Here is a 17171-nt window from a genome sequence, read left to right as displayed (position 1 = left end):
TACGAGAATTACATTTAGAAGAATTGCAGTTAATTCTACAAAACCACAGGCTGTTATGAAACAGATGAAGCCTAATCAGCATTTTCACTTTCTGTTACTTTGAGTGATTTAACCTGCAAACACTGTTTTCCACCCTGTTTTTCCATTTTCTTTTTTCATCTTTCTTTCTCAATTCTGAGATTTGGTAGAAACAGGGGCTTGATTTGGTAGCCTTTAAAAGACTCCTTGCATTTAACACCCATAAATATTATTATGCATCAAATACTTGGGTATTTGCAAGGAGCTTAGGACTTATTATTATGTACTTCTCTGGGGAAATAAAGTTATGAAATTTACTTTCACATCCTTTTTCTGAGTTTAATTTATCTCCTCCTTCAATTTAAGCTTACAGAATGCAGATGTAACGTAGTATGACCTACTCGCTAGTTTAAAGAATGTATATTAAGCACTTTTTAAGTACTTTACTTTTTTTATTTCTTTCTATTCCTACCCCAAAGTACTGTATTGTAAATGAAGCTGTTAACCAAACTAAATCTGTAATGATGGATTTATGGCTTATTTAATATGGTGGGTGCTACCCTTGGCGTGATCGTCAAACAATCCCCGTCCAAGTAAGCAAGGTTGTGAAGGATTAGCCAAGCTCATGTCTTCACCACAGTACTATTGTCTTTAAACAGCATGGTTGACCTGTTATTCCTATGATAATATGATTTAGTGATAGGTGCTCGAAGTACCATTTTACTAGTTTTGATACATTTTTAATCTCTTTTTTTGGGGGGAGGTCAGGGAAGAGAGCACCATTATTATTTTCCCACTAAGTCTTGTTCCTTGTACAGGTCAGAAACAAGCCACAGCTAAATTTACCGTGCAGCAGATTAAATTATAGTGTGATACTGTCTCTAAGAAGGGAAGTAATTATTTTATTTTTAGAAGTGACGGGAAATAAACCATACTTGACCAGAGAGGATTGCAAAACCCAGCCATGGACTTCTTATGGACTTTTCTCCGATAAGCATAGATCGAAACTTCCTAGGGTTGCTGTAAGGAATGAATACATGGAGATCTTATTGGCTTATATTCACATGTTGTTTGGTTCTGAAAAAGGCTATGCAGCGCACTGATCAGCTCGGTTCAGACAGTAAAACATGGCCGAATTGTATTGTTTAGAGAACACATGGAAGGAAACATGGGACAGTATAAGTCATAGTGGTCAAGAAAAATTATCTTGAGAAGGAGAAAGGATGTAAGTTTCTGCCATAATGTATCTTGAGATCGTAGAGACAAGATATGAAGTAAATCACTGAAACCGATGTAAATTGGTGATCGTCTCCACTGCTTCAGTTAATTAGCTACAGTAAGTTTATTGACATCAGACTCCATTAAGTACAGGTCAGAGGAAAGATGGGGGATGTGGTTTAGAAGTCAATGCCCTAGAGCAGGGGAATCCTGCACTTAAGACAAGATGACATTTATGGCCCAAGGGACTTAATAGAAATGCTACTGAATACTCACAGTCCTAAATGGGTCAGGCTAAGTCCTTTCTTATCCCTAGAGATGAGCCCTTTCAGCTCTTGGTGAATAGAGTATTTAACCTGATGGAATATAGTGATCAGATGTCAATACTTATTGTGATTTAGCTAATGACTTAATGGAGCGATCTGTTATTATGGAATAAATTCATTATTTGATCAGTCCTTGTGAGTACATAGAACGGTCAAATCCATTACTGTGGACCAGAGATATTTAGCAGTACCCCTGTAGATTTCTTATGAAGGTTTCCCTGTCTAAGATCTCCTTCTACAGAGCAGTACTTCATGGTGGGACCCCATCGTTTGCAATGGCAGCTTCATATTCCCCCTCTATCGGGTATATGGTTTTGTTAAACATCCTGGGAGCTCAGGCCAAGCCCTAGAGAATCTTGGATTTTTCTTCAGTATTCTAGATCCTGGTGAGGTTCTTAGTTTGCGAATATCATAGCCTCCACTCTTTTGGGAAGGCTTTCCACAAGATTTTGGAGTGTTTCTGTGGGAATTTGTGCCCATTCAGCCAAAAGACCATTTGTGTGGTCAGGCACTGATGTTGAGTAAAAGGCCTAGCGTTCCTTTTGGTATCTGCCAAACCCAGATTTAACAGACTTCCAGATAGTAAAGAGTGATTTATCGCTTCAGAATCCAGTGGCGGTGTGATTTACACCATCACCATACCTGGGCTCTTCATGGAGAGTGGCTTCAAGAAAAGGTAGTGCTGACCCAGACATCTTTTAGTGGGATATAATTGGGTGGGGGTAGGCAAACTACCCAGGAAATGGGAGTGGCCAAACCCTTCTCCCCCTCCTATAGAAAGAAGAAAACTGACCCGGAGACCCGGGAAAGCTGGACTTCACCCAGAGACTCCAGGTCAAACATGAAGAGTTTCCAAGTATGGGCTTGACTGTAATCTACACAACTAAAAGTCACAATTATGTGTATGGAAACAGCTTAAAATTTGTTTATAAATCATATTGTGTGGATAAAATACATTCTTCTTCTGGTTCTAAATGCATTGCTCAAATACATAAATACTGTATTTAGTGAAGGTTAATTTGGTAACCTTAAAAGGTTACCAAATTAAGCCCCTACCAAATCTCAGAATTGAGAAAGAAAGATGAAAAAAGAAAATACACACTCCTTAAACAAACGTCTATGGCCATTTCTGATGATGGAAGGTGTGCGCCTGTTAATACCCACCTGGTGATGTACCTGTTCAATACTGTAACAAGGAGGCACTGGGGACCAGTATGACAGTGTACTGGTATTCATTTGAATCTTTCCTTCATAGAGAGTCATAAATTATTAATGTGATGCATTAATACAGATGAATGCATTTGCTCTTTTAGTTTTGCTCTTTGTTGAATAATATGAGCCATGGGTTGCGACCATAACCCCTAAGGTGCTCTGTTTTTAAAATCCATCTTGTGTATACATTAAGAGCTGGTAGTGAGATCCGACTGATTGCTTTATGCCTGAGTAACCATTTACCCCCTTTGATAATTAATAAACCAAACGTTTTGTTTTATATACAGAATTCTGTTACCTGCAGCTGTGAAGACCCTGACTTAATAATGCTGAGATATATACAAAAATGTACTTCTTTGATTCAGGTAGCACCTGAGTTCTAAGGTTATTTCTGTGGGTGAGCTGAATTGTCTAGATGAGTGGCTTCATGTAGGGATGAGTGGGGGGGGGTAACTGGACGGGGAGCAGGGAGAATATACGGGGAGAAGATATAATGTGGGTGAGATCACTCGCTTCTTCCCTGCCCGAAAAAAGAAGAAACTGACCTGGAGACTCAGAGAAGCAGCGCTTCAATCGGAGACTCTGGGTTAAACGCAGGGAGCTCCGGGTTATGGTGGATTATATGGGACCAACCATATGGTTTGGATATGGCTGCTAGGTAGTGATGCGTAATTGGCAACAATACTAACCTGCAATGCTATGGAATATGATGGGGCTATATAAAACAATAAATACCGGTAATAATAACGGGCTTGTGGGTGTGTAAATGAGAACTTGTTATGGATTGTGCCTCTGATAAAATGGCTCCTTGTTTAAGCCTGAATGGCCAGTGGATGAAATGTGGTATGGCACCCCAGTCCTGGTGATATATGCCCCTGGGATAGGCATGTAAAGGCAGTGTATTTCATACATACAAAACATGTCGTCTCCTTGCAGCCGTGTTTCTGTGAAAGAGAGCGAAAGAGGCTACATTGTTCCCTGCAGGGTGACACTGCTCTGCTAATCAGCATCTTTATGGCACAGAATAATGGAAAGTGACAAGCGACTTTGGCGAATATGGCCCTGGGTGGATATGGTGTAGGTTCTTAGGCTTTAAATCGGTAGAAATGATTTAGGATCTCTACTTAATCTGTAATGTGTATGTCAAACCTTTGTACTGGAAACAATACAGCCGATACCAGATCTGGGGTTACATGTACAAAAAAAGCACAACAGTGACAAAAACAGTAATAGTATTGGTCAATATTTGGTATTACAGATTGATATACACACATTCTCCATAGATTTTGACTGCCTACATAATAAGAAGATCAGTTGAGAAAGAATTGGCTGTCAAAGAGGGACTGTCCTTCCTAAAATGGGATACTTGGGAGATATGCACATATATATTCTTTTGATTCTCACACTTACCTCCTTTTCGTCTTCTGGAACGGTTAGAATAAGAAAAAAACAATATCTATTCAGCTTACCTGGTAAGTGCTAGTATACTGATGGATAACTTGATCTCTACTGGAACTTGGAAGTGACGTTCCTGTAAGTGTGCCAGAGTCCCGACAGCTGGTCGGCGACTTATTGTTGGTGATACCTGGAAACTCTCTGAGTCTGACCCAGAGAACTCTGGGAGAAGTGCCGCAGGACCCTGGCACGCTCCACTCCCCACCCATTTCCCTTTTAAATGGGGGTGTTTCCTACAACGTCAGCAGGACCGTCCACCATCATCATTGGGACCGCCTGCTGACGTCAGTGGGCAGTCCTGGCCGCGTCCTTCAAAGGTAGGCTCCAGGTAGCCCGAGCCCACAAGTTCACCGGTATGGTGATTGTTGTTGATTGGTTCAGGCAGCCTTTGTAAGGATAGGGAACTTTGTGATGTGAAATTGATTAGGTCATACTGGCCCTGCCACAGGCTGCCACTGACTTCAGTTTCCAAGAGGTGACCTTTTAAGCGGAATATCTCCAAAACAGTCACGCTGGTTTGCAAAAGAACCACAAGAACCACAAGCTATAAGGAACTTAATGAATGAATGTAGTTATTCTAAAAGCAGCGATGCCTCTCTTCCCTGCAGAGATCCGCATTCAGCTTGTGGAGCAAGTCAAGTGCATCGATGGCCAGGTGGATTTCCGTCAGCAGCTTCTGCAGGATATGAGTGAATTCCTGCGCAGGAAAGCAGAGATTAACCTGGAGTACTCCCGTAGCCTGGAAAAGCTGAGCGACCGATTCTCCTCCAAGATTCGCAACTCCAAGGAGCACCACAGTTTCAGGTCATTAAGGACCCCTTATCTGTTGTCAAATTGTATGTTTCTATGCTCTTAGTTGTACTTAAAATATACGCAATTAGTCTTTTTTTATAATAATATCTATTATTGTCCTATTTACAGTCATATCTTCTCCAGTGATACGCTTTGCTCCTTTTTTCTCCTGCCTCCTTTCTCATTTCTTCTTATCTTGCTGTGCAAGCCTCATATACCTTTTCTCCCGTCTTCTCTTTAGGAAGGAACAGCACCTGTTATCACCCGTAAATTGTTGGTACATGATTTTAAATCAGACGCGCCAAGAGAGTCGAGATCACGCTTCATTGAGTGATGTGTATACCTCGCACCTTATCCCACGTCTCGCACATATTGGAGAAGACATAACGCGCCTTGCTAAGAAGGTTGGAATCTCTAAATTAACTACATTTCATGGCAGGAATCAACCTCATTTACCAATCAAGGGACTTGGCTGCTCTGAGCCGGTTCTATGTGAATTGGGATATTTCATATTCTGATACCCCATGTCTGTCTCTCTATAAATAAGATCGTCGGATAATTTTCCCAGCACAGATTATCTATACTGTTCCAGATAGTATACAGATCTATATGCCATTCCGCTACAAGATGCTCTCATCCACATCCTAAATATAGAACCTACTTCCCAATACAGAGAGATTACAAAGTATCACTGATTTACGATAATACTGACTTCACGCCTTCTTGTTCTGTTTATTGTGTCTCCCCGCAGAGTAAGGAAGTTGGAGTGCAGCAACAAGAAGACTTGCTGAAGTTGGTGTCGGAATTACAAGGGGTGAGTGGTTCCAAAAAGACGTTCTAGAAAAGAGTTTCTGCCACCCTGGGTTGGGTTTCATGGTGTTTCAGACAGTATACAGATTACTATATTAGTTAATTTTTTATGTTTTTATTTTATTTGGTATGAAGTCTATCTGTATTCGATCAGCGTGGGAAAGCAAGCAAACAGAAACTGTGCAAGCGTAACGCGTCTCGCGCATCACTGGGCGCTTACTCATACGTCCCCTGGCTTGTTCAGAATGCTGAAGCATATATATATACTAAAACAGATGTTGCCCATTTGTTTCTAAAAACCATATTTTTCATTTCTGTCTCCATACTCCTCATACTCCTACCTAACAGCTCCCCTTTACACCAGGGTCCTCCACAACGTTCTCCTCCTTAGCACCAGAGTGCTCCTTCTTCCGTTCTTCATATTAGTCCTCCTCCACCGGACTACCTTCTTCCACTTCATGCCGGGGCCCTCCACCCGTTGCCTCCCCTCTCCCACTTCACATGCATACGAGGGACCTTATACATGTCTTTGGCTAGTGGCTTTGAATTGCAATGCTGGACTGAACCTTTACCTTTTATACCCCGGCCGGTGTGATTGACGGTTTCCATGCTGACAAGGCTTAAATATATATACAGTTTACTGTGGCAGGAAAGTGCTCCTGTTGAAATCATTTGGGGGGACTTTCCACACAGGCGCCCAGTGGTCTTAAGGATATCTGGTCGCTGCAGCTTCCTGGCGCTGGTGGGGTTTACACTTTATAACGGTTTCCCTTTTTTTGGGTTGCAACAATGGGATGAAATGAGGAAGAAGCAGGGTGAGCAAAAAGACAAGTAACCTGGCGATAACTGACGTGGTAATAGCTTGGTGCTGAATGTCGAAGGCTCTGTTTACAGTAATAGGGGAAATGGGTTTAACGTTTAAATACCTCTCAAGTGTCCCTCTTTAGTAGAAACAGTCACGCTTTTGGAACCAAAATCGACCCGTCCCACTTTCCTCCCCTGATGTCTCTCCTTTCTAAAAGCTAAAAAGGTTTGTTAGTGTTCTACAGCCTTAAAAACTCACTGTAATATATGTTTATAGACAAGAAAAACGTAATGATATATTAAATTGTAATAATAAAAATAAAATACACCATTCTCTTAAGAAATCCATAATATGTAGCCATCAATATGCCACAAAATGTATGGAGTCTTCATAAAGCCCCGCCCTGGCCACACCTCTAACACGCCCACTAAAAGTGTCCCTCTTTGGACATTAAAGATGTTGAGAAAGGTATGCCTTCCTGGGGAGGACCAAAGTGAAATTGTGGAGCCACTAAAAGAGCGGGAAATGAGTAGGCACCAACAGGCTTTAAGATGGATGGTAAATGCATGACTTGTGACTGACACTAGTGTCTTCGTACGAGCACTTTGCCTACGCCTGGGAAGTAGATGGTCCAACCATCATGTTCCTTCCTTACATTCCCTTATTTCCCATCCATCCCCAGGCGATGAAGACGTACCAGTTGTATCACAACGACTGCTTGAATTCTGAACATAAGTTAAAGGAAGCAGAAAAGCAAGAAGAAAAGAGGACAGGAAGAGTCAGCGAGCAGACTGCAAGCTCCCCAGTCGCTGATAGAGGACAGAGGCGCAGCTCCCTAAAGAAGACTGAGAGACTTGTAGAGAAGGTAAGGCCTGTGGATACAGTTTTATGTTTCAGTTGGATCTGCTATACTCTAAAAAAGCTGAAAATGTACATAAGCTTAGCTTAAGATAAAGACGTGGCACGTTTGGGGAACCCACCGGCACGGAGAAGGAGAATATTTGGGGAATTCCTCTTTCTGCAAGGAACTTCCAATGGGAATACCTCTGTTCTCAACAAAAGTTAACCCAAAAGTGGTTATGTCACATAGAATGTTAATGTGATCTGAAACCCATTAATTAGACGGAAGGTAAAGTGTTTGAACCCTTACAAATTATGTTCTGTTCTCAGAGACTGAAGAAATATTTGGAGAATAGCCAGAAGTGCAGCAAGGCAAGAAACGAATATCTCATCAACCTGAACACTGTCAACGCCAACATCAATAATTACTATATAAATGACGTCAGTGACCTTATTGATGTAAGTGAACTTTACGTTCCATATGGCTTTGTGGCAAGAGTAGGCAACCTTCAACTGTTTGGCACTTCACCAACCTACAACCTTAGTATGATGACAGGTGTTAGAAGAAGTTGCTTATCCTAATTATATGTCCAGCTAATGGCATGGTTCCTCAGTGATATATCTCTTTTTTTTCTACTGCAGTGTTGTGATCTTGGCTTCCATCTCTCCATGGGCAAGACCCTGCGCATCTACCTCCAGGCTGAGGAACGCGTCCAGGCCTCACGGCAGCAGGGCTTGCAGTCCATTGAGGGGGCTGTTGATAACCTTGATGCCCAGGCAGATAAAAACAAGATGATGGAAATGCGCAGTGATGTGTTTTGTCCCCCACCACGCTTTGAATTCCAGCCACACGAAGGGGATGAGGTACGGGAGGATTTTGTTTTTGTTAATTATCTTTAAAGTCTAGAGGTTAAAGGTCTAAATCTTGGAGTTTATATATAAACATATAATTTTTCCACATTCTGTTCTTTTCCCCAGGTGTCCGAAGTGCGATCGGAACCTTTGCTACACCAAGAGTTAGTTACTCGCTTCCAGCACATTCAGTCCAGATTGTCAAGTGAAAACCTGGAAACTGAAGAGGTGACATTTGAGGCTTTAGCCTCACTACTATTAATGGCAGCAACAAATAGCAAGAATTCGGACCTCACTCACTTTTAAGCTGTGAAATCGAATTTAGTGCAAGGCAGGGGCACCTGTGAGGAAAAGGAACCTTTCAAAGCACCCAGGTTAAGGGAAGACATTTCTCCCTAGAACAAATTTCACATGTAACTGCTCATAAACAGTTCCCACACCTTATCCCATGGCCACATCAGTCTGTTATGCATTACGTGGTTGGATATGAGGCTTAAGCCCTATCAAGAAATCCAGAGCCTGGCCTTTAGCTATTGACACTTAAGACGATGTTCCACTGTATTGCCCGTCACCCTTTATTGCTATGACCAATATAGCCATTTCCACCCTGCAGTCTCCATTAGACTTGGAACTTTGCTGCACTCTGTTGACTGTTTTCAGTATAGCTGTTCTGTTGTCTTATTACCAGGTGAACAAGACACTTAAGGCTACCCTTCAAGCCCTGCTGGACATTATTGGAGCTGATGATTTTGATGTGCTGGATGCTTTTCAGTCTAGTCAGTCTACGGAATCGCTTAAGTCAACAGGATCGGACACCAGCAGTAAAACGAGCACAGCAAAGCGACGAGCCAACCAGCAAGACACAGAAAACTTCTATGTCACTGTGAGAAAATTGTGTTCTAGCAGGGAACAGTATGAACGTGTGTGTGCGATGGAGTATAGTGCACGCCAAATAATGTGGGAGAGAACCATAAAGAGTACAAGAGAATCCCGGAGAAGAAGAAGACACAATGTAGCACAGCGGGGTAGACTATAGCCTCTGTTAGGTAGTATGTGAGTTGGACATTGTGACCACTGAATGTAGTAAGAGCAGAATGCACAGTGGTTTGGTTAGAATGGACTGGGATGTGTTTTTGAGTCTTTTCATCCATCATACATTAAATATCCCTTAATGCAAATTATATCATTTTCCTCCTTTAGAAATTCCAGAAATATCTCGCTGGGAGAAGCACCATCTGCAAATTGCAGGCAAAGCGCGACCAACTGAAGGAGGCCATAGACAAAGGTCAGTTTAGTACAGAATATCTTAGGTTGTTTTAGTGTTTAAAAATGCCTGCACCGTGCACATTTACTTTTCGATACGCCATGGAAACTCTTTTATACAAAGGAAATCCTGTCAATGTGCATGAATTGTGTATATCCAATACCAACAACTCTTACATCACAGACTCGCATATCAAAACTATTCAACCGAAGCATCATTTAGTATGAAGCCTTGCTAACTTTCGACCATAACATGGAACTCTCGAAGTTAAAATAGAAGAGTTTGGCTCCTTTCCTCTGCTTCTTCATGCTTAGATTATTGTATCTGCATCGTGAAGGGCAACTCTCATGTTTTGGCTATGCCTTTGTAATGCCTAAACAAAGCAGAATGTTCAGATTAAATACTTTGGAGTCAAGTGAATATTACACTTTGCCTATAGCATACATGTCCAGACAAAATAGGGTCCATTTGATATGGTGTAACTGTTTAATCGCGTTAATCGCGTGCACGTTTAATGCTGACATCCTTCTTTCTGTTCCTCTACAGCAGCAATATCGGAGAGTAATGTATCAGGGTATGTACCTCCTGGGATGGGGGGAGTAGATCTTGATGACGTATGTATGTATATGTGTGTGTGTGTGTATATATATATATATATATATATTGCGTTGAAAAAAGTATTTCTCCCTTCCCAATTTCTTCTTTTTTTGCATATTTGTCACACTTAAATGTCTCAGGTCATCAAATTAAATGTTTCAGGTCATCAAATTACTTTTAATATTAACCAGAGTAAACACAAATTGCAGCTTTAAAATGACGGTTTTATGTACAAAAAGCTATGCAGCTCTGTCTGGCCCTATGTGAAAAGTTTGTGACCTAAAGCTCAAGCTCAGTTGGGTTATGCAGAAGGACAATGATCCGCAGAACACAATCAGGTCCGCCTCTGAATGGCTCAAAAGAAACAAAGTGTAGGTTTTGGGGTGGTCTATTCAAAGTCCTGACTTGAAGCTGATTGAGATGCTGCGGCATGACCTCAAAAAGGCAGTTCATGCGCACAAACCCTCCAATGTGGCTGAATTAAAACAATTGTACCGAGAAGAGTGGGACATAATTCCTCCACAGCGAAGTAAAAGGGTCATTGCCGGTTATTACAAACCTTTCATTGCCTTTTGTTGTCGCCAAGGGTGGAATTCCAGTTATGAGGTTTATGGGTCAATAACTTTTTTCACATGAGTATACATCATATGCAGTAGGTTTTGATTAATCGTTTAGCTTTAAATAAATTAAATGATCATTTCAAAGAATAATTTAATATCATGTGACAAATAAGCAAAGAGAGAGAGAGAGATAGAGAGGGTGAGAGGAGAGATAGAGATAACTCTGTAAAAGTGGTGAGTGTCCGTCCCTTATATAATAATAATTTTATTTGATCTTCGACTTTCTAGTTTGTTCCCTCGTTGGGGAAAATGTGTGGCTCGTGGGGGAAATGGATGAAACAAGTCATGCCCATGGAGGCCAAATGGGTGGGATACATGGTGGCTCTACTTATCTCAAATCATTTTTCAAACTTCTCATGTTTTCAAGCATATGACCAACCGACACATTTTATTTTTTGGGGGGAGTAGATGGCTCCTGTGGGGTTTTATTTGCCTTGGAGCACCATAATTGTAAATCCAACCCTGGTTTATTATTGTGTTTATACTGAGGCCCCTGAGGACTCTACTCATCTCCTGTTTTGACCGTTACAACAAGAATTCATTTGTTGGATCAAATTGTGATTGATAGACAAAGAAACCGAGCCATAGCTGTCGATATATTCTTTCAAAATAATCACATAGCAACCGTTTCTGTTCCCATGGCAACAAAACTCAACCGAAGAAATCCTTTCTGTTCTATGCAACAAAGCCGAACCTATCAGTGCATTCCTTTTGTGCCACATGACTGTAAGATATAATTAAGCATCCCGTACGAAAATAAGAATAGGCTCAAATTTGATGTAAACAGAGAAATATTTTTCTAATGGGCTTGTGCTTCTGATAGTAATAGTTAAAAAAAAGATAGAAGGGTGGAATGGGTGATACGACACTGTTTAGTTTTTAGAATGGTTTTATTGGCACATTATTTCCGTGTTTATACTTAATCATGTCATTTTCTTACTACATAGATCTTACCAAGGTTTCTACGCACCACTTGATTGTCCTGTTAAATATCTTGAACTGCCTAATGTTTTCCAAAGAGGAGAACAAGTTATATTATTTACTATCCTAGAAGATTACGGAAGAACATTTCACCTCCCTGACATCACTATTATGAAGGACTGATCCTACTAATCTTATGCAAAAAGTGCCCCTGCGCAATGCATAGAGATGAAATATCCCATCTCCTCGTCTCCTTAGCCCTTCTTGCTGGTGAAGCTCACCAAGGTTGAACCTTCGTGGGGTCAGGGGGTTGAAATGTCTCAAATGCAAACTTCAGATCGCCGTTATTAAAGCATTACTAAAGCAGAACTGGGTTTTGTGTGAATTGTGTGTCACACGGTTGGTTTCAGGCTGCAGTCAAGCACCAGTAAGTCTCAGCGTGTGAAAAGGCAGCGGTCGTCATCCCAGTATAACTACAAACTGTTTAACGGGGATTTGGAGGAGTTTATTCAGGTACCTCACCGTGTGCTGCCCCTTCCCTTGCTTTCTGAGCTGGCTTGAGATGAATTGGTGACACAATTCGCAGTGTTTTTCCTTCCCCGGAAGCCTCTGATGTGTAAATACTAACGACAAGCTGTAGGAATTCACCCTGGTGCCAGAAGAACTTACAATCTGTTCTGCTTTCTATGTTTTCACGATGTTCTGATTATACTGTAAGCCTCACACTTTGCTTCTCAAATAATTATTCTGACTAGAGTTGTGCAAACATCTCCAAGGTTCCCAACAATTTTGATTAAATTATTTTTACGCTCTCTGTTCTACCTTCCAGAACCTCTGTGTATAAGTCTATTCACCAAACAACCCATTTTGAACTTTGATCCCATAAAGCACATCTTAGCCCCATTTTATGTCTGATGTGCTTTTTAGTTTGTTGAGCTTTGTGAATACTTGGGATATGATTGCCGGGCTATTGCCACAACAGTTATTGTTGAACTTGGAACGGAATTCACATCCTGAAATTAGAATACTCATTAATCTCCCAATCCATGGCTCTGACGTGTCCAGAGTTGAGCCCCCATTTACTTCCATGTGGGCCCAGGAGCTCAGGTACCCGGTAACATTTGTTTCCTTGACTGACAAAAAGAAGAACCTTTGCATTTATTTAGCTCTGTAGGCACAGTAGGTCCTAATTAATCTTTTGTCTTTCTCCCATTGTCTCATTCTATAGTTTTCCTATATGTACACAAAACAGAGCAAGAAGTCAGCACTCACCTGAGTTTTCCCATAAGGGCTCTCATACTCCCCTCTCTCATCTTCTGATGTTGACTAGCCTCTCATCTTAATTTGTATTTCAGTTCTTGTTTTGTTCTAGATGTTCTTCATCTCCTTTACTCCTTTTCTTGAGTTGCATTTTTTTAAGACACGCTAGAACTTTGGTGAACATCACGTACCGAGAGACATTTTTCTCAAAGTTTTGTGGACCTACTCAAGACTTTTGCACAACTCCGCATTAACCATTACTACTGACCATGCTTACTTCTAGAAACCAATTCCGGCTTTTGCTCCTCTGTGCCCCCTGTGTTACTTCTCTGGCCAGGCCTGGCCCTGCTGCGTTTGCTTGCTTGTCCACCCTTATAGACCCTTCTCGTTTTGTCTTTTTGTGTTTGGCTCCTCTTCAATGCTGCCAGGAGACGGCGGTATCTTTCCCGTGCTCAGGTACAATTCAATGGTTCTTTTAATGCAAATTGTGCAATATAACCTCATTAGCTACCTAGTTTGGAAAGGTACACCAACGTTTAACTACTGGATCGCCAACCCTTTTAAGATGAATGATCGGTAAAGGAATTTCCCATTAAAAAATAAATATTTTTTATAATATTAAATACTTTTTGATATAGCATAGCGTAACATATACAATGAATGTATTGTCACATTAGGTTTTCTTTATTTGCCCTTATGAGTAAACATGATAGGACATGTCCCTTTGTATATATCTGAATTGGAGTGGCATAAGAGCATGGGGTATATTTAGCAGATCATTTGTCTCTGTCCCCCACAGAGTTCTGGAGAATCTATTCCCCGGGTTGTGTCCAGCTGTATCCGATTTATCAATCTCCATGGTGAGTAGGTATAGTGATGTGACTCGGGGTCTTTGCGTTCCCTTCTGAGATTGCGAGATTTAACAGATCAGAGATTAACGTCAACAAGCTTTGGCGGTAGACCGAATGCCCATAGGCATCAAAATCAAATTGTTATGTTATATGCTACTTCTTATGTCGCGTTTACCCATTGTACAGCGCTGCGGAATGATGGCACTTTATAAAACAATAAATAATTATTTAATAGAAAGAATAAAAGGATCATCACATATGGGGCTCCTTAGAGAATAAGATGTCGTAGACCAGCATTGTAGAAAAACATCTCCTTTGGAACTGGGTTTTCGGATCAACTCTGTTATTAAAAACCACGTCCTCTGAATTGCAGGTTTACAGCATGAGGGTATTTTCCGTGTTCCCGGATCGCAAGCCCAGGTGAATGAAATCCGCAGTGCGTTTGAGAAAGGCGAGTATATTATTTACTTAAATATATAGGGGTTCCCATACAAAATTTATGGTACAGGACGGTAGAAGAGGCGCTATTACCATAGCAACCAGAAAACAACTGCCAGATCCGTCCTTTATTTATAACCCTCATTGAGTGTAACAAACAGCTGGGTCCATTACATTAATAGGTTTGGCAAGAGAATTGGATGATGGATTGCCATGTTGCATTATAAATATATGATGCAATAAACATGATAGAACACTGAGGCAGTGAACTTTATTGTATGCCCACTTATAAACTGGAGATCTTTGTCTTTATAAGTCACATATTATATATATAAATATGATATAAAATATATATTTCTCTGCGCTTTGGTGCCCTCTGCTGGTTGAATAGATGATGACTTGCATTGGGAATAAGTGTGGGTGTTTGCGTGTGTATACTGTGTAAGTATGTGTGTGTGTGTATGTGTGTGTATAATGCAACATTTTTCTCAAAGTGTATATGACCCAGGAGAATAAAAGCAGAGGCAGTTAAGGAGGTGTAATTTGCAGTCGCTCTGTCCTGTAGGTGAGGATCCGCTGGATGACAGCTATTCTGGGCACGATGTGGATTCTGTGGCTGGGGTTCTGAAGCTTTATTTCAGAGGTCTAGAGAAGCCACTCTTCCCAAATGAAATGTTTAACGACCTGCTATCCTGTATCCGTAAGTACACAGACGCGGCTTCGCTATACTATAGAGCAAGCCGTATGTTCTATACATCGTGCTAGTGAAATAACTCAATGGCTGAATTAGTATTTAACATACATACGTCTACTGTACTGATAAGTCCAGAACGGTTGGGAGATCTATAAAATAAAATGTGTTGAGCTGCCCCTTAACAATGCTTGGAGGGCATCAGGCATTGTCCTGAAAACTCCTGTTTGTTATTTTTAATAAATTAATACATTTTAAAAAGGGTGACAATCCTCTTTTTTATGTTGTATCACATTTAAAGGTTTATGCCAACGTATCCATAGTGTTACTGCTACAGTCTAAATAATGTTGCCATTTTAACTTTTGCGCTACTTTGTGAACAAACTAACAGAAGCAAAAAAAAAAAGGACCGTGATTAATTCTAGGAATGGTATATGTTTTGTACATTTCCCTTACTGCATCTTTGCCAAGTATATTAACTTTTTTTCATCTTTTCCACAGAGCTGGAGACTGCGCAGGAGAGAGTGTTACTCCTCAAGAAACTGGTCGCTCAGCTCCCTCACTCCGTCACTTTAGTTCTCAGATACCTCTTTGCCTTCTTAAATCAGTGAGTAATATATGGATCTGTTGACATCATTGTATTGAGAGACTCTCATACTCATTTTTTTGGTATAATAGTGTATTCAGACACGTAAAAAAAATCTTAAATAACATGCTACGTTATCTTCTTGTGCTAGAGAGATGTGTTCTTCCCTATAAGATGTGGCATGCAAAAAAATACACAAACGCCTCTATAGGTATTTCCATACGAATCTTGCTTTAAAATCCAAAACTTGCTAATTTTCCAGTGCACTTTGAGGGTTCTAAGCAGAAACGCATGAATAAGGACGCAAAGTCTGATCATTTCACTTTAGCCTGTAACGTTGTATTGAATTCCGCAGTTATCTGTTGATACCGGTCGAGCTTTAATGGCCGATGTTCTAAACCTTCACACTGTGTTCTCCCAGTCTGTCCCACTACAGTGACGAGAACATGATGGACCCTTATAATCTGGCTGTGTGTTTTGGTCCAACCCTGGTTTCCATCCCTGAAGGACAGGACCCTGTTTCTGTCCAGGCCCGTGTGAACGAGGTTGTGAAGACCATCATCATTTACCAGGAGCGGATTTTCCCCGGGCCCGCAGAACTGGAGGGTCCGGTATACGAGAAGTGCATGACTGTGGAGGAAGATGAGGAGTACTGGTGAGGCAAAGCAACATATGATGGAAAGGTCCTTGTCGCTGTGAGATTCCACATATTAAGAACTGCTCGAAATCCAAGTGGCTTTATGGGACCAGTTTGGTCATATAATGGCTGCAAATCTGCCATTGGCTACATATACCTCATCAAATGCTCTTAGATGCATTTTGTCTGGATATTTAGAATTTTTTCTTGGGTTTTGTTAAATATGTTGAGTGTGTAAGGATTGATGTCATTGGTTTCAAAATCCCTTAAGTGTCACTGTCTAACTATTCTGCACAGGTTTGATCACTGAAGTTACCCTTTGTCTTTATACTATTAGTGAGGCTCTAGCCCTGGATCCCACAATCGAGGAGTGCGACCAAGAGGTCCATCATGACGCAGCTGGAGGAGAGGAAGGTCGGAAACGTTTTACACTCATGTTTAGCCATGCATGCTATAAGCTATAGCTGATTGTTTTCTCCAAACTCATCTTAGCTCTCTTGTTTCCTGTATATTTCCCAGACTTGGATTTCTTGGAAGGAATTGCAAGGTTTGACTACACAGCTCGGACCCCCCAGGAACTGTCATTTAAAAAGGGGGACACATTGATTCTCCACGGCAAACCATCTGGTGACTGGTGGAGAGGAGAGGCAGCTGGGAATCGAGGTCTCATTCCCCACAAGTACATCAATGTCCCTGAAGGGTGAGTGGAAAACTTAATTCAATTTGCAGAGAGTCACACCAAGGGTCACAAGGTCACACCAAGGTACCTTACAAAAAATGGAAAACCTATGTTCCAATAGTGAGGGGGTCACTGGGTTAACTACAGGATAATAGTGTACCAAAAAAGTGAGGCTCTCGAATGGTCTGACACGGGTGCTATGGGTTAAAAGTACGCTCTGAACTGGAAGGGGTACAAAGCGGGGCTCAGGCTAGGAAGGGGCTAAACAGACAGTTTGTTGATTTTGGAAGAGAACTGAT

The 17171-nt window shown here is 41.2% G+C and overlaps 1 protein-coding gene across 2 annotated transcripts in view; it reads left to right on the top strand.

The window, feature by feature from the left end:
* The window catches only part of ARHGAP4 (Rho GTPase activating protein 4), a 40590-nt gene that overhangs the window by 21169 nt on the left and 2250 nt on the right, over positions 1–17171 (top strand). Inside the window, exons 2-19 of one of the 2 annotated variants that reach the window (XM_053472371.1) lie at positions 4838–5033; positions 5263–5425; positions 5773–5835; positions 7319–7501; positions 7807–7935; positions 8119–8340; positions 8455–8556; positions 9017–9211; positions 9529–9613; positions 10139–10166; positions 12141–12243; positions 13790–13850; positions 14215–14292; positions 14845–14979; positions 15472–15577; positions 15978–16211; positions 16531–16607; positions 16713–16893. In XM_053472371.1, coding sequence (XP_053328346.1) covers positions 4838–5033; positions 5263–5425; positions 5773–5835; positions 7319–7501; positions 7807–7935; positions 8119–8340; positions 8455–8556; positions 9017–9211; positions 9529–9613; positions 10139–10166; positions 12141–12243; positions 13790–13850; positions 14215–14292; positions 14845–14979; positions 15472–15577; positions 15978–16211; positions 16531–16607; positions 16713–16893 — 2341 coding nt within the window. Of the gene's footprint in view, positions 1–4837; positions 5034–5262; positions 5426–5772; positions 5836–7318; positions 7502–7806; positions 7936–8118; positions 8341–8454; positions 8557–9016; positions 9212–9528; positions 9614–10138; positions 10167–12140; positions 12244–13418; positions 13447–13789; positions 13851–14214; positions 14337–14844; positions 14980–15471; positions 15578–15977; positions 16212–16530; positions 16608–16712; positions 16894–17171 lie in introns of those variants that run through there. The other variant, XM_053472370.1, reaches the window with a different exon arrangement.

The sequence above is a fragment of the Spea bombifrons genome, chromosome 8 (assembly GCF_027358695.1).
Source record: "Spea bombifrons isolate aSpeBom1 chromosome 8, aSpeBom1.2.pri, whole genome shotgun sequence".
Taxonomy (NCBI): Eukaryota; Metazoa; Chordata; class Amphibia; order Anura; family Pelobatidae; genus Spea; species Spea bombifrons.
The sequence above is the reverse complement of the archived record's forward strand: the minus strand, read 5'-3'. Positions and strand labels throughout refer to the sequence as shown.